The sequence below is a fragment of the Balaenoptera ricei genome, chromosome 2 (assembly GCF_028023285.1).
Source record: "Balaenoptera ricei isolate mBalRic1 chromosome 2, mBalRic1.hap2, whole genome shotgun sequence".
Taxonomy (NCBI): domain Eukaryota; kingdom Metazoa; phylum Chordata; class Mammalia; order Artiodactyla; family Balaenopteridae; genus Balaenoptera; species Balaenoptera ricei.
In genome coordinates this window covers 153173673-153198411 of record NC_082640.1, presented here as the reverse complement: position 1 = coordinate 153198411, position 24739 = coordinate 153173673, and the positions used below count along the sequence as shown (strand labels likewise).

The 24739-nt window shown below is 35.4% G+C and overlaps 1 protein-coding gene across 4 annotated transcripts in view; it reads right to left on the bottom strand.

The window, feature by feature from the left end:
* GPHN (gephyrin) overlaps window positions 1-24739 on the bottom strand; it is a 626292-nt gene that overhangs the window by 378976 nt on the left and 222577 nt on the right. For all 4 annotated transcript variants that reach the window (XM_059914468.1, XM_059914469.1, XM_059914466.1 and 1 more), the window contains exon 3: window positions 14410-14467. In XM_059914468.1, coding sequence (XP_059770451.1) covers window positions 14410-14467 — 58 coding nt within the window. The remainder of the gene's footprint in view (window positions 1-14409; window positions 14468-24739) is intronic.

The following is a 24739-nucleotide window of genomic DNA, read 5'->3' as shown; positions in this document are numbered from 1 at the left end:
AGGATCATTCATTTAATCAACAAATATTTCTTCACTAATTATAACTGAAAAGGTTGACAAGCTGACTTACATTAAAATTTGGAATTTCTATTTGTCAGAGACACTTTTAAGAGAGTAAAAAGGGAAGCAACAGACTGCGAGAATAAATGTGTAATACACATATCAAAGGACTCATCCAGAACATATAGGGAATGCCTACTATAAATAAGAAAAAGACAGTTAACCTAACTTTTAAAACACGAAACACACGAAGTCATTTCACAAAAGAGGATATCCAAATGGCCAATAAATATATGAAAATATGCTCAATATCATTAGTTATTAGAGAAATACATATATTAGAAACATTTTTGGTCACAATTATCTGAAATAATTAAATGAAAAAAGACTGACAATACAAAATGTTAGTGAGAATGTGAAGTTAAGTGGAGTTCTCCTAAAATGCTAAAGAGCATATAAATTCATACATGTACTTGGGAAAACTGCAGAATCTAGTAAAATTATTCATTTATATACCCTATGATCCAGTATCTCTAGGTCACATCTAGCTTGTCTATTAGGTGGATATCTAATGAGATTATGTGTATATATATGCACCAAAAGACATGTTCAAGACTGTTTATTGCAGCATTATTCGTAACAGCCCCTAACTGGAAACAACCCAAATATCCTTCATCAAAAGAATGGATAACTAAACTGTACATTTAATAAAACAAAAAGCACAGCAATTATCCATTGCTATAAAGTTTGATACAGGTAAAGATAATTCATGGTGACAGAAATCAGATAGTAATTACCTTTGAGGAAGAGGGAAGGTGTAGTGATTGGAAGGGGGCATAGGGAGATTTCTGGGATGCTGGTGATACTGTATTTCTTTAGCTGTGGTGGTTACTCAGATGTGTTCTCTTTGTGATAATTTAACAAGCTTTTTACACTTATGATTTGTGTCTTTTATGTACAACTCATATAGAATATTATACTTCATTAAAAAGTTTATTTTAGGAAACAGAAGCGAAACAAAAGCTATGAGACTGGATGAGATAACCAAGTGAGTTTAAGTACAGAAGAAACAAATGCTAAATAAATTATTATTGAATAAATAAAAGGGCAAATGAGAGATTTAAGAAATTTAAGAACAGCAATCCAATTAAGAGAAGGGGTATCAAAAAGTAACAAATATTGAAGTAAACATTTCCTCAGTGGGTCTGCTGTATTCACGTAGAAAGAGTAGGTGAATGATGTTTTGTATCTATGCTACTACTAATTCTCATTACCATAAAAGAATCCAGAATCTGGACTTGAATCTGGCTCCACCACTACTTGCTGTGTGACCTTGGACAAATCACTTAACGATCTTTGCCTCATTTTTCTCACTTATGAATAGGAACAATAATAGTACCCACCTCATATGTTTGTTATGAGGATTAAAATGAGTTAGTAGTTTTAAAGCAATTACCACAGTGCCTGATACGTTGAACATTAAACAAACAAACAAAACACAATCCTGGCAAAAGGATGTGACTTTGTGATTTCACTTTACTAAAGTTTATTTAAATCAATCAACTGAAAAACTACTAGATATAATAAGTGTTTCCTAGCAATAATCGGTTAAAAATATAATGCAAGAGTTCTGTTTTTGGGCAGAGTGCAGTAGATCATAGCAGGTCAATACTTATATACCATAATGAGTAGACAATCAAATAATTACAAAAATCCTACTTTTTAAAAGACACTGAAGAGCTACAGAACCAATAAATTAGACAAAATAAAATTTTAGAAATGGGGAAACTTTTCTAAGTTAAACTGATAATCTGTAGCTTTTCCTACCCACCACACCCATCTACACTGGGGATATTTGCTGATTTTGGTCACAGGGCTGACCATCAGCTTTTCCAGGCAGAGAACCTCTGCTGGGAGGAAAAGAAACCAGAAAGCTTTTAGACATTTAGAAACTGGAAACTTGAATAGACTTAAACACATGGCTGTTTTTTCCCTTGGAACAATTGTGGATTGCAGTGCTGTACACAAGCCTGCAAAGCTAGACAAAAAGCTTATGAAAGGCAGAGTGAAATCCTTTGCATTCTTCATGGTGCTTAAGAAAGAAAGATCTGCTAGGGAAGGCTGACCAAAGAACAATGAAAGTTTCCACTTCAAGATATTTGCCAGTTTTTGAGGCTTATATTGGTTAGGCTGGAGGCAAGAGAGCTAGGCTGGAACCTAAGACTATCAAAGCTATATCTCCTATTGTAACAGGAAGGAAGGGATGAAAACCCACTATATTCTCAACTCAGCTCTAACCCAGCAAAATTCTTGACTGAATTGGAGTGATCACTTTCTCATATTTTCTGCCTATCAGTAGAAAGGGAGACAGTATGATGGATGATAAATCATCTATAACCAATATGATTGTTTTACACAGGAAATACATTTATAAAAATTACTTGGCACGTAAGAAAATAGGACACGATATTAAAAAGAAAAAACAGATGAAAAACCCCACAAGAGATGCATGGGGAGTTTGCAGACAAGAATTTTAAAGTAAACTATGATTAATATATTCAAGAAAATAGAAGAGAGATAAATAAAATAGAAAAATGATGGAAAATTTCACCAGGAAACAGAATCTATAAAAAATTAAATGGACATACTAGGACATAAACTTACAATATCTGAAATTCAGATCTAAACGAGTAGGTTTATTAGGATTGAAGAATGTAAACACAAGTCAAAAGGAAAAATGCAGCAGAACACAGAATATTAAATTCAAAGACAAATCAACAAAAAAGTACAAACTGATGTAGAGAAAGTAAAAAGAATGAACAAACAGGACAAAACAAATATTTAGTTTATTAACTTAATTTCATGAGATATAGAACCATTACTCCTACTTAGTTCTAGTCTCTCATCTTTCCTTTTTGTGCTATTATTGTTATCCATGTTACATATATATATATATGTTTTTGTACATACAAATACACACACATCAAATCCAACAATAATTTGCTATAATTAAGATTTTATATAATTTACATTTATTGAAGAAGCCAAGAAAAGTAAGAGGGCAAGTATATATTTATAGAGTTTTTTATATTAACTTTCTTATTTACTATTTCTGGTTCTCCTATTTGTTCCTGTGGATTCAAGATATCATCTGGTGTTATATACTTACTCTAATGCAGCTTTGTTCTCCCACTTACCTTCTTTGTTTTGTTATTTTCAAATATATTACATTTCTATATGTTACTGGCTCAGCAAAAGTTGTATATGTATTGTCTTATACAATTGCTTTTCAAATCAGTAATGAGAGGAAAGGACAAAAAACATGCATCTATACTGTCTTTTATAACTACATAATTACCTTTACCAGTGCTCTTTCTGTGTGTGCATTTACTTTACGTGGCCACTTGCTTTCGGCCTGAAGAATTTTCGTCAGTATTTATTGCAAGGTGAATCTGTTGGCAATAAATTCTCTCAGTTTTTGTTTACCTGGGAGTGTATTTCATCTTCAGTTTTGAAAGATAGTTTTCCTGGATATAAGATCCTTGGTTTGTGGACAGGTTTTTTTCTTTCAGTACTTTGAATATGTCATACTACTGGCCTCCATTTTTATTGATGTTAAGTCAGATGTTAATTTTATCAGGTTCACTTCTTTTTTGGTGAATCATTTTTCTTACTGCTCTAAAACTTTTTATCTTTGTCTTTTGGCACTTTTACTATGATGTGTGGTATGAAGCGAAAGTCTGTGTCCCACCAAAATTCCTATGTTGAAACCGTAATCACAGTGTGATGGTATTTGGTAGGTGTGGGGTCTTTAGGAGGTGATTAGGTCATGAAGGTGAAGTCGTTATGAATGGAATTAATGCCCTTATAACAAAAGGCCAGGGAGCTAGCTAGCTCTCTTTCTCATGTGAGGAATGGGAAGAAAGCTGTCTGCAACCCAGAGAAGGTCCTCATAAGAACCTGACCATACTGACACCATTACCACGGACTTCTAGCCTCCAGAACTGTGAAAAATAACTTTCGTTGTTTATGAGCCCTTTGCTATAGCAGCCTGAACTTACTAAGACCAGGTGCGTGGGTATGGAACTATTTTAGTTTATCTTATCTGAAATTGGTGGAGCTTCCTGGATGTGTAGATTAATGTTTATAATTACATTTGGCAAATTTTCAGCCATTATTTTTTAACATATTTTTTGTGCTCTTTTATCTCCTTGTACTCCCATTACCATATATTTGTGTGCTTAATGGTGTTCCACCTTTCTCTGAGGTTCTGATCATTTGCCTATCTTTAAGTCTGCAGTCAACACAGAACAGGTGTTGAGTGAGCCCCACTAGCAAATCTTCCATTTCATTTATTATACTTGCAACTCCAGAATTTTCATGTGGTTCTTTTAAAAAATAATTTATATTTCTATTGATATTCTCTATTTGATGAGACACTGTCATCATGGCTTCTTTACTTCTTTCAGTATGGCTTCCTAGAAGATTTGTTTCTTTTTTAAAAAACATATTTAAATAGACTGCTTTGAAATCTGTTAAATTCAATATCTAGAACCGCTCACGGGCAGTTTCTGTTGTCTGCTTTGTTTCTTGTGTATGGGTCACACTCCCCTGTTCTTTGCATGTCTTAAAATATTTTTTGAAAATCGGACATGTTATATAATATACTGTAGCAACCTGGGATACTGACACCCTTCCCTCTCTTCAGAGCTTTGTTGTTTGATTATTTATTTGTTTACTGAAATCAGCTAGGCTACTTTAAAAAGACTATTTCCACCCTGTATGAAACTTCTGATATTGCTCCTCAGAGGGTACAGCCAAGGCATACACAAAGTCACCTTGGGAAGACAGAGGTTTTAGTAGGGGTTTCTTCAACTGTCTCTTTTCTTTCCTTGATCTGTTAAGCTATTTGCCTCTTTGTTGGCACATCCAGCTGTTATGCTCCACTAATGATACTACTGTGATGAACAGTGCCTGGGGACATACATTGCTCCACAGTCTGATAAATTAAATTCAGACAGGGTAGATTTTCAGTTCATCTTTGAGGTTTGTTCTGATCCAAGGAGGATTCTTTTTAGCTGACTCTCTCCCAGGTTCAGTCTGATAAACTAACGAATTTAGCTTCTTGCTCTTTTAGAGAGATTATCAGCCGACTCTGAATTGTTTACCACCAAAATATCCATTGTTTTTGAGAGTGACCTTAGGCTTGAACTTCCCCAAATTGTTTCAAATAAGGCCTTTCCTTTGGGAATAGCTTAAGAGTAATACATTCTTATGGACTAGCCTGGAAAAAATCTTTAAGCCACTGTTCCAAGTGCTGTTGTAGGGGTGGTAGCCTTTGGTCTGCTTGGGCTGCCTCTCCTAATGTGGATGTTCTGCCCTATGAGCAAGCTGGAGTGAGGATGATAAGGCCTCCAGTATTCTCAGTGTGCTGCATCAGGACTAGAGCTACCCTCCTATGAATGGGGGCTGGGTAAAGGAAGGGAGCCCCTGACTTTCGACTGCATTCATCAGGAATCTAACCTCTGCAATTCAGAGTTGGAGGCATAAGAAATGATGAAGGCCTGCCCATCTTGGAGAGATACCATAACCCTTAATTGGGAGCTGAGGGGAGAGGGAGCCCCATAGACGAGGCCACATCTACTCAGAGTGAAATTTCCATCAAGATGAGGAGGGGTTACTCCTACACTGTTGGTGGGAATGTAAATTGATGTAGTCACTATGGAAAACAGTATGGAGACTCCTCATAAAACTAAAAATAGAATTACCATATGATCCAGCAATCCTACTCCTGGGCATATATCTGGCCAAAACTATAATCCAAAAAGATACATGCACCCCTATGTTCATAGTAGCACTATTCACAATAGCCAAGATGTGGAAACAACCTAAATGTCCATCAACAGATGAATGGATAAAGAAGATGTGGTATATATTTACAATGGAATACTACTCAGCCATAAAAAGGAACAAAATAATGCCATTTGAAGCAACATGGATGCAACTAGAGATTATCATACTAAGTGAAGTCAGAAAAAGAAAGACAAATACCATATGATATCACTTATATGTGGAATCTAAAATATGGCACAAATGAACCTATTCTACAAAACAGAAACAGACAGACATAGAGATAAGACTTGTGGCTGCCAAGGGGGAGAGGGGGAGGGAGAGGGATGGACTGGGAATTTGGGGTTGGTAGATACAAACTATTATTATGTTTAGAATGGATAAACAACACAGTCCTACTGTATGGCACAGGGAACTATGTCCAATCTCCTGGGATAAACCATAATAGAAAAGGATATTTAAAAAAGAATGTATATATGCGTAAAACTGAGTCACTCTGCTGTACAGCAGAGACTGGCACAACACCGTAAATCAACTATACTTCAGTTAAAAAAAAAAGATGAGGAGGGGTTAAAATAAAGAGAGAACGCATTCCATTTATAGTAGGAAACAAAAAATAGGACATAAACTCTTTGCCTAACCATAGGTCTTGAACATTTTTCCTTTTATTCTCTTAACAGCTTTTGTTTTACATTTAAATCTATAATCCATTTTGAGTTAATTTTTATATAAGAGGTTTAAAATGGGTGAGGTTAATTTTTTTGCTTATGGATGTCCAACTGTTCCAGCATCATTTGTTGAAAAGGTTATCCACTGAAGTACTTTTGTAGCTTTATTAAACATCAAATGGACATATTTGTGTGAGTCTACTTATTGGTTATGCATTCTGTTTCATTGATATATCTATCTATCTGCCAATACTACACTACCTTGATTACTGTAGCTAACAGTAAACCTTATCATTGGGTAGAGCTAGTCCTTCCCTTTATTCTTTTTCAAGATTGTTTTAGCTATTCTAGAACCTATGCCTTTCCATATAATTTGAAAATAAATTTATGTAATTGTATGTCTTAAAAAAAACTTGTTGGGTTTTTTAATAGAAAGTGCATAAACCTATATGTCAATTTGGAGAACAATGACACCCTTACTATGTTTAATCTTTCCATCCATGAACATGGTATGTCTGTCCATTTCTTTGTCCTTTTATTTCTTCAGCATTTTGTAGTTTTAAGCATACAGATATGTGTGTTCTTAAGTGCGACCTATTTAATTTTATTTGAAGTAATTGTAACTGGTATTGTTTTAAATTTCAGCTTCCTACTGTTGTAATTATATAAAAATCAAATTGACCTTTTTGATGTTGATCTTATATCCCCAAAATTAACTGAACTGACTTATTAGCTGCAGTTTTTCTCTACTTTTTTCTACATAGACAATCATGTGATCTGCAAATAGGGAGTTTTATTTCTTACTTTCCAATCTTTGTGCCTTTTACTACATTTTCTTGCCTTACTGTGCTACTGAGAACTTCTAGTGCTCGGTTGAAGGTAAATAGTGACAGCAGACAACCTTGCTTTTTTCCTGATCTTAGGAGGAAGGCACTCATTCTTTCACCATTAAGTATATTGTTAGCTCTAATTTTTTGTAGATGTTCTATATCAAGTTCAGGAGGTTCCCCCCCATTCCTATTTTGTTAAGAGCTTTTTCAAGAACGGGTTTTAGATTTTGTCAAACACCTTTTCTGCATCAATTGATATGACCATATAATTTTTCTTTTTTAGCTTGTAGATATGATAGATTACATTGATTGTTTTTCCAATGTTGAACAAGTTTTTACCTCAAATAAATCCCACTTAGCAGTAGTGTAGAATTTTTTATACATTGTTGGATTTGATTTGGTAATATTTAGTAGAGGATTTTAAGTTCGTAAGAGATCTTGGTCTACAGTTTTCATTTTTGTACTGTCTTCTTCTGATTTTGGTATCAATGTAATACTAGCCTCATAAAACAAGGTGGGAAATGACTCAGTAAAGCTGAGTAAAATAGATATTAATTCTTCTTTAATGTGTGATAGAATTCTCCCATGAAACCATCTGGGACTGGAGCTTTACTAGGAGCTTTTTCATTACAAATTTAATTTCTTTAATGGTTATACAACTATGCAGATTGCCTATGTCATTGTGGTTAGTTTTGGTAGTATGTGGGTTTTGAGGAAGTGGTCCATTTCTTCTAAGTTGTCCAATTTATGAGTATAAAGTTTTTCAAAGCCTTTTCTAATTATCCTTTTAATGACTAGAAGATCTGCAGTGATAGTCTTTGTCCAATCCTGATATAGGTGATTGTGTCTTCTTTACTTTTGTTAGTCTAGTAAGAGGTTTACTAATTTTATTGAGTTTTAAAAGAACCAGCTTTTTATTTGATTTTCCCCTGTCGTTTTAATGTTCCCAATTTCACTGATTCCAATTCTTAAGTATCTCCTGTCTTCTTCTTGCTCTGACTATATCTGGCTCTTATTTTTCTAGTTTCTTGAGGAAGAAACATTGATTAGTGACTTGAGAGCTTTCCTCTTCCCTAAAAATTAGTGTTTTCATGGTATATCTTTTTCTATCCTTTTACTTTCAACCTACCTATGTCATTGTTTTTCAAATGAGTTTCTTGAGAATGGCATATGTTGGATCATTTCTAAAAATCCATTACATCAATTTCTGTCTTTTAATTGGTATATTTAGATTATTATTTTTTTTTAGATTATTTATTTAAGGTAATTATTGATATCTCAGGATTTAAATCTGCCATTTTATTATTTATCTTTTGTTTGTATCTTCTGTTTCTCTTTTCATGCCTTATTGTGGATTACTTGAGCACTTTTTAGGATTCCATCTTAACTTACAGTGTTTTTGAGTACACAATTTTGAATACTTGAGTGGTTGCTTGGTGTTTCAATATACAGATGTAACTTAAAACAGTCTACTGGTATTGGCATTTTATCATTTCAAGTGCAATACCGAAACTCTACTTCCACTTAGGCACCTTTACCCTCCCACATTTTAAATATGATTATGTTCATTATTTACTTTACATACATTGTGCACCACATCATATGGTGTTATAATTTTTGCTTCAACCTTCAAATGTGATTTAAGAAAATCATAAAAAAAGATCAGCTAATCTATTTACCCATTCTGCTGTTGTTCTTCCTTTCTGAATTTTCAAGCCTTTTTCTCTTATCATTTCCTTTCTCTTTAGAGAATTTATTTACCCATTCTTTCAGGGTAGGTTTTCTAGTGACAAATTCTTTTATTTTTCTTTTGTCTGAGTATCTGCTTCCCATTCATTCCTGAAGGATAATTTGACTGGATGTAGACTTTGTGCCTGGTAGTTCTTTCTTTCAGCACTTGAAAAATGTTGTGCCGCTTTCTTCTGGAGTCACTGCCCACCCCGCCACCACCACCCCCCCCCGCCCACCTTCAGTGTTTTATATTGGAGATGGTACTTTTCAGTTCTGTAATTTCCATTTGGTTCCTTTTTGTAATTTCTATTTTCTTCATTTGTTTCAAGAGAATTAGTAATAGCTTGTTGAAGCATTTTTATGATTAGTTGCTTTAAAATCCTTGTCAGATAATTCCAACATGTGATTACTCTTCATATTGGTGTCTGTTCACTGTTTTCTTCTCATTCAAGTTGTTATTTTCATTGATCTTGGTATGATGAGTGACTTTTGACTGTTCCCAGGATGTTCTGGATATTATGAGACTCTGAATCCTATTTAAATCTTTTTAAGATGTCCTCTTGTTGACTTGTAGTATAAGGGCCATATGTTCAGCTTCTTACTGGATCCCACTGACACCACTCTGGCAGAAGTGAAGCACTGATTCCCACTGCCTCATTGAAGACAATAGGGTAGAAGTTTAACTCTTCTCTTAACCTTGCTGAAACCTTTCTGGTGAAAGTGGTGCATTACCTTGCTCCACATTGTTGTTAGTATGAGATATTCAGCTCCCTGCTGGACCCTGTTAACACTGAGAGGGGAAGTAGAAGGTTGACTCATACTGAGAGTGCAGTAACATCTCCACTGATGTTGATGTATATGAGGGTGGAGTGTCATCTCCCTTAAAGGCCTCATTAACACAGTAAAGGGAGGGTGAAGTAGAGTGGTGACTAGTCCTATCTTGCACTGTCTCTTGGTCTAACTTCTGCTGGGTTGAGGGAGTCTCAGCTCATCACTGGACCCTACTGACACTACCCTGCAGGAAGAATCAGAGCATAACCTGTTTCCACTGGGCTGGTGATAGAAGATCAACTCCCCACTTGGTCCCCACTACCATATTCTGGCAGAGAAATAAGAGAACTGTCTACTCTGCTATGTGAGAGATGGAAGAATAGCTAGCTCCCTGATCACCCCACCAACATCACTGGCAGGGGAGATTCATAGATCTGTCACCTGCTTCTGTCAGGTGGCAGGGGGTGAGGTGGAAGATCAGCCCCCTTCTTGGCTCTGCTGAAACTCTGGGGAAGTTAAGTAGTTTTCCCATTGGCATTTGGCTGGAGTAGGGAGGGTATGCCAAAAAGGCTTTCTGTTCTGTTAGTCCACCCTTGTCTTGGGTCCTTTGGCAAGAGGGAACAGGCTTTTCTAGGTGCTTTTCTTCTCTGCCTGTTGGTGGTTCCAGGTTGGAGGCTGGGTAAAATGGGAGATAAAAAGAAACCCAGGTAACTCACTGCCATGTCATTCCTCAAGTCCTGAAGTCCTAAGGCAGTCTGATTTCTTCTTCTTATCTTTCAGAGTCTTTCTGTGCTTATTTTTTAATATAAACAAACAAAAGTCCAGGGATTTTTAATTGTGAGAGGAAAGATTTTGGAAGAACAGGGCTACTCCACCTTGGCTAGAACCAAAAGTCTCCTCAGTAGGAACACTTTTGAACTTGACAAACTCAGTGTAATATCTGGAGCAATTAATACATGAGCCAACAGAATAAAAAAGAAAAACAACATACAACCTTTCCTACTATACAAAAAAAGCACTCTAATCATAATAGTATGGTGCTAGCAAAGGAACAGCTGAATAGATCAATGAAACAACAGTTCAGGAAAAGACAGATTTGTGTATGTGTATGTGTGTGTCTAGGCATATGAAAATTTAATACATGGTACATGAGGCAATTCAAACCATAGGGGGAAAAGATGGGTTTTTCAATAAATTGGGCTGGGGAAATAGATACATTTGGAAAATATTATGAAAGTTTAGTCATCTCATTTGTAAATAAAAACAAATTTATACCAATATAAATTACAAATAGATTAAAGAGTTAGTACTTAAATATCTCTATTTTAAATAAATTCAGCCAAGTGGCAGTATAAATTGGCTTAACTACCTTGGAAAACAGTTTGATTTCATCCAGAAAATATACATTACTAAAACTCAGGAATCCCATTCCTCAGTGTATACTTCAGAGAAACTCTTACACAGGATATTTTTATAAGAATTTTATAGCATCATTTTTCATAATAGCTCCAAATGGAAATAACTTGAATATCCTTCAACAGAAGGATATCTCAATAATTTGTGGCACAATGCACTATTTTACAGCAAAAAATAAAACAAAAAAAACACCAAAAACAACGCCCCCCAAAACCTTAGCTATAGAAAACAACCTGATGAATCTCACAGTATTGAAAAAAAGAAGCAAGGCACAATAGATTGAATACAATGCAACTCAATTCATACAAAGTTCAAAGAAAAACAAAAATAAATTGTAATACTGAAGGATGTATACATATATAGTAAAACTAAATAAAAGCAAGGAACTGATAATGATAAAAATTCAGGGTATTGGGTGGAAGAGATGGTTGTGATTGGGCTAGGAATGTATTTGCTCTTTATCCCTTAAGGCTTTGGCCAAGCAGTCATTCAATATGAGGTGATTTATGGTAATTAATACATGTACGCTTAATTCAAACTATGTATGAACTAAATAATGATTTCTGGTGCTAGAAACATTGTGAAAGATTACCACATCTGACAAAAATTGAATTATGCTTCATCAACCAATCATATCTTTTTAATAGTAAATATACACATGCGTATTTATTTATACATGGTATACTACAAAGAATATATTTCAAATTTAGACTCAATTGTACTATTTAGATAATTTAAAATTACTCATATACTAGCCAAATAAAATAAACATTACAACCAGATGTTTCAAATTTCCTCCAATCAAAACAAAAAGATATCAGCTGAAAATACTAATGGTGCCAAAAAATGCTGAAATACTTTATGACTGTTTTTCTTCCAACACTTTTGAAAGGAAGAATCAATTTCACATTTTTTTATACCTCAGGCCTCAAACTCTCTAAAGCTGTTTTAGATACAATAACAGTAATTGATGGAAAAAAATCACTATTACGTGTCATCCATGAATCATGTTTTTTTCAAGGAATCTCTTGAGGAGTAACTGTTAAAATTCTAGAATTAAAAAGAAAACACAATGAAAAACACTACTCCTTTAGAGAAAAGTCACTACTAAAAAATAGAAAACATTTCTGCTAATTAATTAAACTAATAAAAGAGTATATTTATCCTGTTTCTAGGATGGGTCTTCCCCAAGGCAACAGTTTTGGGCCACTATTATGATCTCATATAGCTCTTTTAGGCAATTCCATTAACTAGCATGGCCTCAGCTAACTTTTGCATAATGACAAATCTCAGTATCAACTGAAAGACAGAATTATCTTTCTTCTGAGTTACAAGCTGATTTACCCAATGGCTTAGTGGATATATGGTTACCTAAGAGGAACCTCAAATTCAGTAAGTCCAAAACTTACCCTATTTCCTCTCAAACTTATTCCTTGTTTTGCACCTCCTCTTTAGGTTAACAGCAACACAATCTACTCAGATTCCCAAGGCAGAAACCTAGGTCAACCTTTCCATCTTCCCTTAAACATCCAGTAAATCACCAAGTATTGTTGATTCTATTTTCTTAAATAATATTTCTTGAATCTGAGTTTTTTTTCTTCAGCCTCACTGCCACTGCTTTAGTTCAAGTTTCAATTGTTGCCTATATTCCTGCAATCTGGTCTCCTTCCTTATAGATGGAACCTCTTCTTCTCCACTGAAATAATTTTTCTCACTCATCAAAGAAAAACCTAATAAAATCACCAACCTGATTATGCCACTTTCTTTCTTAAAATCACATAATGGCACCCCATAGTTTTCAGTTTAAAATCCAAATTTCTTAACATGGCATAAAGGCCCAATAACAGTCCTACATCTCAACAATCTTTATTTTACACGTGTGATCTATCTGGTGTCATATTATCTCCTATTTATGCGTTCACAAGTGCCTCTGCTTCTGTACAGAATTCCAATTTGCTTAGTATACCTCTTGGAAAGATTTTGCTGATTATCTTTTTTGAATGACCAAGTGTCCTTCCTTCCGATCTATTTCATAGAATACTTTGTTTACCTTTATCACTTAACACATATTGCAACTGTAATATAAGACAGAGCACCTTCAAGCACCATAAAAAATTAATTTCAACAAGCTCACCTTTATTAATTCCCATTTTATCTTCTGAAAAATGAGAGATATGGATTAGACACAAGGTTCCTCTCAGCCAAACTATTTTATGAATTTATGTCAAGTTGGAAAGAGTCTCTTGACACTCCTGACTTTTTTCCCCCACTTACTGCTAGAATACAATCATGGTATTAATTACTGGTGTTGTCCACACAGAACACCTGAGATACGGAAAGTAACAGTATAGAACATGAACATGAGTTTAACTTATTTAAAAATAATGTAACCAAGTTTAGGAACTGTTTACTAAGATTTGAATTTATTGAACTTGATTTAGAAAAGTCTGATCAAATCAAACTTAACAATTTGTTGAGATCTTTACATGTCACTGTTAACAGCTCAACTCAGTCTTGTTTACCCTTAATTATTGCTATCCAATTGTTAAATTTTATTCATGGAAAAGACTAAGTTCAGTTCTCTTTAGACTGTAAACTGCTTTTAGAAAAGGGCCACGTGTTATGCTAGAAGACTAACAGTCCACAGGATTTAGTAAAATGTTAGAGACAGAAAAATAACAATGCTGTAATATTCAAAGAGTAAGGTCAATTTTTCATTTATTGTACTGTCAATTTTAAATTGAAATTGACCTACTGTGTTATCAAAGGAGCCAGGAAGTATATACTAGAAGACTAATATTATTTATAATTGGTGAAAGATTATAGGGAAAAGAAATTAAAACAAGATTTTAAAAAATCCATTATGCATACTAATGCTTATAAAGTGCTTTCTTAAGTAAATTTTCAATGAATTTTACAAGAAAGGGTTGCTTTCTTTATTTTCCTAACATGTACTGATGATGGTAGATGAAATCTCATGATGATTATCTGATATGTATACTTTAATTCAAACAGGATAACTGGGAATTAAATGATGCCCTAACACAGCCAAAGATTCAACAGTATAAAGAAAAAACAATTATTTGCCCACCTTCCCGCCGAGACACTAATTCTTTGTAGAGGTGAAAAACGCCATACTATACCTTGATTTCTTCTATTTCATCTGGTACTATCTTGTATGCTGATATAGTCCCACCCAACCTGAAATTAGGAGAAAAAAAAATTCTCAAAACCGGCAACAGTGTATTAAAAATATGGACTATTTCTGCCATTAGCATCAGAGTGCCACCAATAATTGCCTATTACCCACCCCAATAACCATGGAGGAAAAACAACCATTTTGTACTCAGGTTTTCCATATAGTAGTTTAAAAAGGTAGTGAATGACTACTGCAAGAGGAAACATAAGTTAGATTTTTAACCATAATTAAACTTCTCTTATCGATGGTTTTAATGATGCTCAAACTGTCACTTTTACTGATAGATTCTGTCACAACTAAGACGTATCAAGAACAACAGCAGACATTTCTATTTTCATGGCATCATGAAACACAGCCAGGTTTAGAATACCTATCAATTTAACATACCATCAGTATTCTATAGTATTGCACTCAGGAAGACTGATTCCAAATTTCATGTTCTTTCCCTTACAACACACAGCTTTCCTCACTAAAGGAATCATTCTAGAGGTAGAGTGCTCTTTTACTCTAATCAATATATAAAAAGTGGTATTACATTGGCAGTAACACTAGTAGTTATAATAGTAATACTACCACTAGGAGTATACTGAGTATTTACTGTATGCCAAGCATTAAATTGTCAGGTTTTATATGTTTTGTTCTCATTTAACTCTCATAACCTATAATAAGAATTATGAAAAAAATGAGGTAAGCAATTTTTCAAAGGTCCCACAACTAGGAGTGGCAGACTGGGCTTAAGAACTCACTTCCAGAAACTGATAAGCAAATTCTAAAATTCATATGGAAATTCAAGGAACACATAATAGTCAAAAAATCTTGAAAAGAAGAAAGTTGGAGGAGTTACACTTTCTGATTTCAAGTCACTACAGATCTACAATAATCAAGACAATGTGGAGCTGGCGTAAGGATAGACATATAAAGCAACAGGGTACAACTGAAAGTCTGGAAACAAACATCACATTTATGGTCAACTAGTTTTTGTTTTCCTTTTTATTTTATTGTAATAAATATAGTTAACATTTTAACATTTTTAAGTGTACAACTAAGTGAAATTACATTCATAATGATGTGCAACCATCATTACTATCTATTTCCAAAACTTATCCATAACTTAAACAGAAACTCTGTAATCATTAAGGAATAACTCCTAATTTTCCCCTTCCCCCAGGCCCTGGTAGCTCCTAAACAACATTGTCTTTACGAATTTGACTACTCTAGGAAACTCACATAGAGGAATCATACAATATCTGTCCTTTTGTGTCTAGCAAATTTCACTCAGCATAGTTTTCAAGCTTTATCCACATGGTAGCATGTATCAGAACTTCATTCCAGTTTTATGACTGAATAATATCCCACTGTATGTATATACCACATTTATTTACCCATTCATCTGTTACTGGACACTAAGATTGTTTCAATTTTTTGGCTACTGTAAATAATGCTGCAATAAACATTAGCATACAATATCTGAATCTCTCTTTTCAGTTCTTTTGGGTACATACCTAGGAGGTGGAATTACTCAATCATATGGTAATTCCATGTTTAGCATTTGAAGGACTGCCAAACAGTTTTCCACAGGGGCTGTACGATTTTACACTACCACCAAGAATGCATGATGGTTCCAATTTATCCACATCTTCATCTATACTTGTTATTCTATTTTTTTAATGGCTACCCTAATGGGTGTAAACTGGTAACTCATAGTTTTGAGACTCGCATTTCCCTAATAAGCAGTGATATAGAGCATGGGTCCCCAACCCAGGAAACGGTGGGCAAGTGATGAGCAAGTGACTAAAGCTTCATCTGCCGCTCTCTGTCCCTCGAATTACCACCTGAACCATCCCGCCCTGTCCTGTCCCGTCAGTGGGAAAATTGTTTTACACAAAACTGGTCCTAGGTGACAAAAAGGTTGGGGACCACTGCTACAGAGCATCTTTTCATGTTCTTATTGGCCATTTGTATATCTTCTCTAAAGAAATATCTATTCAAGTGCTCTGGCAATTTTTAAATTGGGTTGTTTGCTTTTTGCTGTTGAGTTGTAAGAGTTTTTCATATATTCTGGATATTAAACTCTTACCTAACATATTATTTCCAAATATTTTCCCTCATTCTGTAGGCTGTCTTTTAACGTTCTTGATAATACTTTGATACACAAAAACTTTTAATTTTGGTGCTGCACAATTTATGTATTTTTTTCTTTTGTTGCTCACCTTACTGGTGTCATGCATAAGAATCCACTGCCAAATCCAAGGTCTTGAAGATTTATCCTTATGTTTTCTTCAAAGTGTTTTATGGTTTTAGTTCTTCTATTTAGAACACTGATCCGTTTTGAGTTCATGTTTGAATATGGTGTGAGATATGGGTTCAAGTTAATTCTTTTCCATGTGGAAATCCAATCATTTAGCACCATCTGTTGACAAGCTTTTTCTTTCCCAAAGCTGTTTCAAAGCTTTGACTTAGCACCCTTGACTAAAATGAATTTTCCATAGATACGGGTTTATTTCTGGATCCTTAATTTTATTCAATTGGTCTATAGGTCTATCTTTTTGTGGTTCTCAGCATAGAAGTCTTCTACCACATTGGTTAAATGTATTCCTAGGCATTTATTTTCAGATGCTATTTTAAATGGCGTAGCTTTTAATTTCCTTTTCAGATTGTTTATTGCCAGTGTATAGAAACAAGTGATTTTTGTGTGTTGATCTTGTACCCTGTAATTTTGCTGAACTTATTTTTTTTTAATTTATTTATTTTATTTATTTTTGGCTGTGTTCAGTCTTTGCTGCTGCGTGCGGGCTTTCTCTAGTTGCAGCGAGCAGGGACTACTCTTCGTTATGGTGCGTGGGCTTCTCTTCTTGAAGAGCATGGGCTCTAGATGCGTGGGCTGAAGTAGTTGTGGCACGCGGGCTCAGTAGCTGTGGCTCGAGGGCTCTAGAGCACAGGCTCAGTAGTTGTGGTGAATGGTCTTAGTTGCTGCACAGCATGTGGGATATACCCGGACCAGGGGCCGAACCCGTATCCCCTGCATTGGTAGGCGGATTCTGAACCACTGAGCCACCAGGGAAGTCCCTGAACTTGTTTATTGACTCTAGTAACTTTCTTGTGGATTATCTATATACAGGATCATATTATCTGTGAATAGAGATAGATTTACTTCTCACTTAACAGGCTGGATGCCTTTTATTTCTTGTCCTTGTCTAAATACTCTGGCTAGAACTTCCAGTGCAATGTTCAATATCAGTGGTGAAAGCAGGTATCTTTGTCTTGTTCTAGATATAAAAAGAAAGCTTTCCATTTTTCACAACTGAACATGGCGTTAGTTGTGGGGTTTTCACAAATGCCTTTTATCAGGTTAAGGATTCCCTTCTGTTCCTAGTTTTCTGAGTGTTTTTACCATGAAAGAATGCTGGATTTTTGTTAAATGCTTTCTCTGTGTCATAAGATGATCATGTGGTTTTCTGCTTTTCAATCTTTCTATTAATGTGGTATTATTGCAGTGATTAATTTTCTTATGTTGAACTACCCTTGAACACCTGGGGTAATCTCACTTGGTCGCTGTGTATAATTCTTTTAATATGTGGTTGCATTCAGTGTCTTAATACTTTCCTATTTTGCATCTATATTCATAAGGGTTATTACTCTATAATTTTTCTTTCTTCTGATGTCTTTATCTGGCTTTGGTAGCAAGGTAATTCTGGCCTCATTGAATGAGTTAGAAAGTATTTTCTCCTCTTCTGTTTTATGCAAGAGTTTGAAAAACATAATGTTAATTCTTTAAATGTTTGGAATAATTTACCAGTGAAGTAATCTGGTCCTAGACTTTTCTTTGGTGGGAGATTCTTTTTTTTTTTTTTGTAATTAATTTTTATTGGAGTATAGTTGTTTTACAATCTTCTGTCTGGTGGGAGGTTTTTAATTGTTGAAAATCTGTTTACTTGTTACAGATCTTTTGAGACTTTATTTTTATGTCAGTTTAGGTAATTCACATGCTTCTCGGAATTTGTCTATTTCATGTAGGTTACCAAATTTGTTGGCATACACTGTTTACAGGATTTTTTATAATCATTTTTATTTCTGTAAGGTCAGTAGTAATATTCACATCTTTATTTCTGATTTGTTTTTGTGCTTTCTCTTTTTCTTAATCAATCTAGCTAATGGTTTGTCAATTTTGTTAATTTTTTCAGAGAACAAACTTTTGCTTTTGTTGACTCTGTACTGTTTTTCTATTCTCTATTTAGCTCCACCTTAATCCTTATTATTTTCTTCCTTGATCTTTTCTTTTTTCCCCTGCCTCCCTCCCTTCCTTACATTAATTGTCTTATGTATTTAAGCTGTTTTTTTTCTTTTTTTGTAGTGAATCATTTTAATTCCCTTGTCATTTCCTGTTTTACATCTTTTAGGTATTTTTTTGGTGGTTACCATGGGGAATACATTTAATATTCTAAATTTATAGCAACCTAGTTGATTGATAACAACTTAAATCAGCATACGAAATGTCTGCTCCTATACAGGGCTATCCTCCTACTTTTATGTTGTTGTCACAGTTAAGTTTGCTAGTTTTGGAGTTAGTTTTCTCTTCTTCTCTAGTCCTTCGGGGTATAAAGTAGTGTCTTTATCGAGGATGTTTCTTTCTTTTTGATGTGGACATTTATAGCTATATATTTCCCTCTGAAAAGTGCTTCCACTGCATCCCCTAAGTTTTGGTATGCTGTGTTTTCGTTTACATTTGTCTCAAGGTATTTTCTAATTAACCCTGTGATTTCTTTTTGAACCACTGGTTAAGAGTGAACTGTTTAATTTCCACATATTGTGAATTTTCTAGTTTCCCTCCATTGTTGTTTTCTAGCTTCTTTCCAATGTGGCCAGAGAAAATACTTTGAATGATTTCAATCCTTTTAAATTTACTGAGACATTTTTTTTGTGGCCTAACATTTGGCTTATCCTATAAAATGTTCCAGGTCTTCCTTTGTGTATTATCAGCAATTCCCTTTTGAAAAATGACTGTGCTTGTGTCTGTTAATTTATTGTGAGAATTAAATGTGATAATACATTTCCTTAATGTAATTTCCTTTAACAGGCTTCTAATTATATGACTTTTCTGAATGAATTAATCTATGTAATAAAAATAAAGGAATCTGTAGATAGTGATTACTACCATTACTGAAACAGTTCCAGAAAAAAATTATTGGTCCAAATTCATTAGGAATAGAAATATTTAAAGGTAATTCAAAGTTGCTCAGAAATATTTTAATTTTCTCCCCAACTCTAATCTGCTTCTTCTACAGTTCGCCCCAGTTTTTGTTATGGTAAATGTTAATTGATCCAGTAGTCCATGTCATAAGTGTGGAAATCTTTCAAATGTCTTTTTACCTTTCTCAGTCCTTACAACAAGTAATAACAGTCAAATTTTTATTGGCCTTAATTTATCCGGAAAATAGTCATTCTTACATTTCCACTTCAGTACTTTAAGATTTTATCATTTCTAACCACAGTTTTAGTAGTATCCTCGCCACAGTTGTAACAAGCCGCATCTTTCTAAAATGTAATTCTTCTCATGTCACATCCTTATTAATTAATGGATAATACCTTAAGAAGTGATGAGAATTCCCTTTATAAACTCGACTCCTCAGTCCATTTCTTGTTTCATTTCCTGTAACCCTTTCACAGTACCTCTTTGTTCTAGCCATGCCCAATTGTCACTAGTTTCATAAATGCTTTATGCCTCTCTATTACCTGTACCTTGAATGTTCTTCTACACCCCCAAAACTCCGTATCAACCTTCAGGAGTCAAATACCACTTTGAGAACACTTACACAAACTCTGGAAGCAGAAATAAGCACCTCCTCTACTGTGAATAGTGCCTTACTCACACTTGCATTATAGCTTTTATCCTACTGTTGTAATTATCTGTTTAGAGATCTATCTTCTCCACTAGATTATGAAGGTACAGATTATATTTTAAATTACTTTCTATACTTGGCAAATAGTGAGTACTTAAAGCTTGATAAAGCAGCACACATTTGGTAAATTAATGAGAGAGATTAGAGGAGCCAGACATGTGAATTTTCACCAAGATCTTAAAATCTTTTTTAAGAGCAGTATCTCCAGACTTTCGGATCAAGATGGCTGAGTGGGAGAATGCACGAACACACCAAAAATACATCTACATTACTCTAGGAGGCGGGTCAAAAAGATCTTGCTTTATGTCAGAGAGTGTTCTGCCTATGTTTTCTTCTAAGAGTTTTATAGTATCCAGCCTTACATTTAGGTCTTTAATCCATTTTGAGTTTATTTTTGTGTGTGGTGTTAGGGAGTGTTCTAATTCCTTTCTTTTACATGTAGCTATCCAGTTTTCCCAGCACCACTTACCGAAGAGACAGTTTTTTCTCCATTGTATATTCTTGCCTCCTTTGTCATAGATTAGTTGACCACATGTGCGTGGGTTTATCTCTGGACTTTCTATCCTGTTTCATTCACCTGTATTTCTGTTTTTGTGCCAGTACCATACAGTTTTGATTACTGTAGCTTTGTAGTATAGGCTGAAGTCAGGGAGCCTGATTCCTTACACTCTGTTGTGCTTTCTCAAGATTGCATTGGCTATTTGGGGTCTTTTGGGTTTCCATACAAATTGTAAAACTTTTTGTTCTAGTTCTGGGAAAAATACCATTGGTAACTTGATAGGGCTTACATTGAATATGTAGACTGCTTTGGGTACTACAGTCATTTTGATACTGTTGATTCTTCCAATCCAAGAACATGGTATCTCTCTCCATCTGTTTGTGTCACCTTTGATTTCTTTCACCAGTATCTTATAGTTATCCAAGCACAGGTCTTTTGCTTCCTTAGATAGGTTTATTCCTAGGTATTTTATTCTTTTTTCTGTGGTGGTAAGTGGGATTGTTTCCTTAATTTACCTTTTATCCTTCTACACTGTTGGTGGAAATATAAATTGGTACAGCCACTATGGAGAATAGTATGGAGGTTCCCTAATAAACTAAAAATAGAACTACCCTATGATCCAGGAATCCCCCTCCTGGGCATATTCCCAGAGTAAACCATAATTCGAAAAGATACATACACCCCACTGTTCACTGCAGCACTATTTACAACAGCCAGGACATTGAAGCAACCTAAATGTCCATCAACAGAGGAATGGATAAAGAAAATGTGGTACATATATACAACAGAGTATTACTCAGCCATAAAAAAAGAACAAAATAATGCCATTTGCAGCAACATGGGTGGACCTCGAGACTGTCATACTGAGTGAAGTCACACAGAGAAAGACAAATATCATATGATATCGCTTGTATGTGGAATCTAAATAAAAGGTAAAAATGAACTTATTTACAAAACAGAAATAGAGTCACAGATGTAGAAAACAATCTAATGGTTACCAGGGGGGAAAGGAGGGGAGGGATAAATTGGGAGATTGGGATTGACATATACATACTACTATATATAAAACAGATAACTAATATGGACCTACTGTATAGCACAGGGAACTCTACCCACTACTCTTTAATGACCTATATGGGAAACGAATCTAAAAAAGAAAGGATATATGTATATGTATAACTGATTGACTTCTCTGTACAGCAGAAAGTAACATTATAAATCAACTATACTCCAATTAAAAAAAAAATCTATATGATGAACAATTCTCACTAAAAAGTAACTGAAAATTGGCATAAAGACTCCTGTACAACTAAGGTTGTAAGATAGCTCCACAGGGAATCAGGCAGCAAGGGAAGTGATCAGGTCAGGACTTGTGCCCCTGAGATGGGACTCAGAGGAAAAGGGAGATTACAGGGGTGGAGAATCTCCCTGGAGAGTGGTTCCAGCCACATATTAGGTGCCCTAGTACTGGAGTCTGACACAGGGAAGATAAGCCCCCTTGGCTGGTTGAGCTCTGCTACGACTAACAGGAGGGCTGTCGGGAGCACGGACTTCATTTGTGAGGAGTGAACCAGCATTGGCTTGCTCCCACGGCAGAACAGAGAAGGAGAATTAGGACTGCATGAGTGGCTACCCAGTTTCCCACAACAGTCCCAGCGTGCACCCCAGCCCGAGCTGAGCTAATGCTCCAGCCATGCTTACTTCACCTCAGAGCTCCACAATGGAGTGACAGTTGCCACAACTGGGAAGGCTCAGCTGTGGGAGGCAGAGGTTACTCAGACCTGGGCAGTGTCTGAGCACAGCGTGATGGCCAATGCTGGTGCTTACCGAGAAAGCTTATCAGAAGCAACCCTAATCTCTGCCACTGGCCAGACTTCACAGCCTGCATCCTGATACACATCAAGAGGCCAGGTGGGCTCTGCCTGCCCTGCGGCATAGCCTTACAACATTACAGGGTTAGTGGAGACTGCGGAGGAGTGTGTGGCTGCAGGGGGAAATGGAGACACAGATGCAGCAGGGGCTGTCATCGCAGGCAGCAAATCGGAGGTAGCATAAAACTCTGTGGCCAACCTGCAGAAGCCCATGCCCCATCATGAGCCCAGGGCCTGCATGGCCGCTGTTGGTGCAGCACTGCTCTCCTGGGGCAAGGATGCCAGGTACTGAAAGACGAGAGAGCACATACTTTAAGGAAACAAATCCAGCTCATAATCAATATTCAGGGTTTCCGCTCCTTAAACTTGGGATCCAACCCCACCCACAATAGGGCAGAGAGGGACAATGAGTAGAGGGGAAGCACTGCCTTACACTTAACTCTGGCCCTATCCCTTTATCTGCAGCCCTATCCACTACCAAGGTGATAGCTGCCACCACACCCTGAGGAAAGATGTCACTTCTGTTCATGTCAAATCCAGCTCTCACACCAAAGGCACCGGGCACACACAGACTGTATAGGGACACTTCCATACAGGGACATTCTTTCAAGACCGCAACAGGTAACTGTTTTACCTAAATTCATAGTGACAAAAAAATGAAAAAAAAAAATTCAATAAGTGGTGCTGGAAAAACTAGATAGCTACATGTAAAAGAATGAGATTAGAACATTTCTTAACAACATCTACAAAAATAAACTCCAAATGGAGTAAAGACCTAAATGTAATACCTAAAACCATACAACTCCTAGAGGAGAATACAGGCAGAACACTCTTTGACCTAAATCACAGCAATATTTTTTTTTAGATATGTCTCCTAAGGGAAAAGAAAAGCAAAAATCAACAAATAAGACCTTAATTAAAATTAAGTTAATTTTAATTAACTTAAAATCTTTTGCATAGCAAAGGAAACCATCAACAAAATGAAAAGACAACATACTGAATGGGAGACAATACCAAGTGACATGCACAATAAGGGGTTAATATCCAAAATACATAAACAGCTCATACAACTCAAAATTTTTAAAAATCCAGTATAAAAAATAAACAGAAGATACAAATTGACATTTTTCTAAAGAAGACAGATAGCTAACAGACACATGAAAAGAGGCTCAAGATCACTAATTCTTAGAGAAATGCAAATCAAAACCACAATGAGATAGCACTTCACATCTGTCAGATTGGCTAACATCAAAAAGTATACAAGTAACAAATGTTGACGAAGATGTGAAGAAAAAGAAACTTTTGCACAGTTTGTGGGAATGTAAATAGGTATAGCCATTATGGAAAACAGTATAGAAAAAACTAAAAATAGAATAATCATATGATTCAGCAATTCCACTTCTGGGTCTATATATGAAGAAACTGAAGACATTAATTTAAAAAGATACATGCACCACAATATTTATAGCAGCATTATTTACAATAGCCAAGATATGGAAACAAACTAAGTGCCCATCAACAGATGAATGAATGAAGAATATGTGGTAACTATATATACAATGGAATATGACTCAGGCATAAAAAAAATGAAATTCTGCCATTTGCAACAATGAGGATAAACCTAGACAGTGTTATACTTAGTGAAATAAGTCAGAAAAAGAAAGACAAATCCTCTATATCATCCATAATGTGGAACCTAAAACATAACTGAAATGAATGTGTATAACAAAACAGATATAGACTCATAAACACAGAGAACAAACTAGTAGTTACCAGTGGGGAGAGGGAAAGAGAGAAGGATAAGATAGCCTCAATTACCAAAGGGTAAGAAGCAGAAGCAAGAAGAACTACACTCCTGCAGCCTGTGGAATGAAAACCACATTCACAGAAAGACAGACAAAATGAAAAGCAGAGGGCAATGTACCAGATGAGGAACAAGATAAAACCCCAGGAAAACAATTAAATGAAGTGGAGATAGGCAACCTTCCAGAAAAAGAATTCAGAATA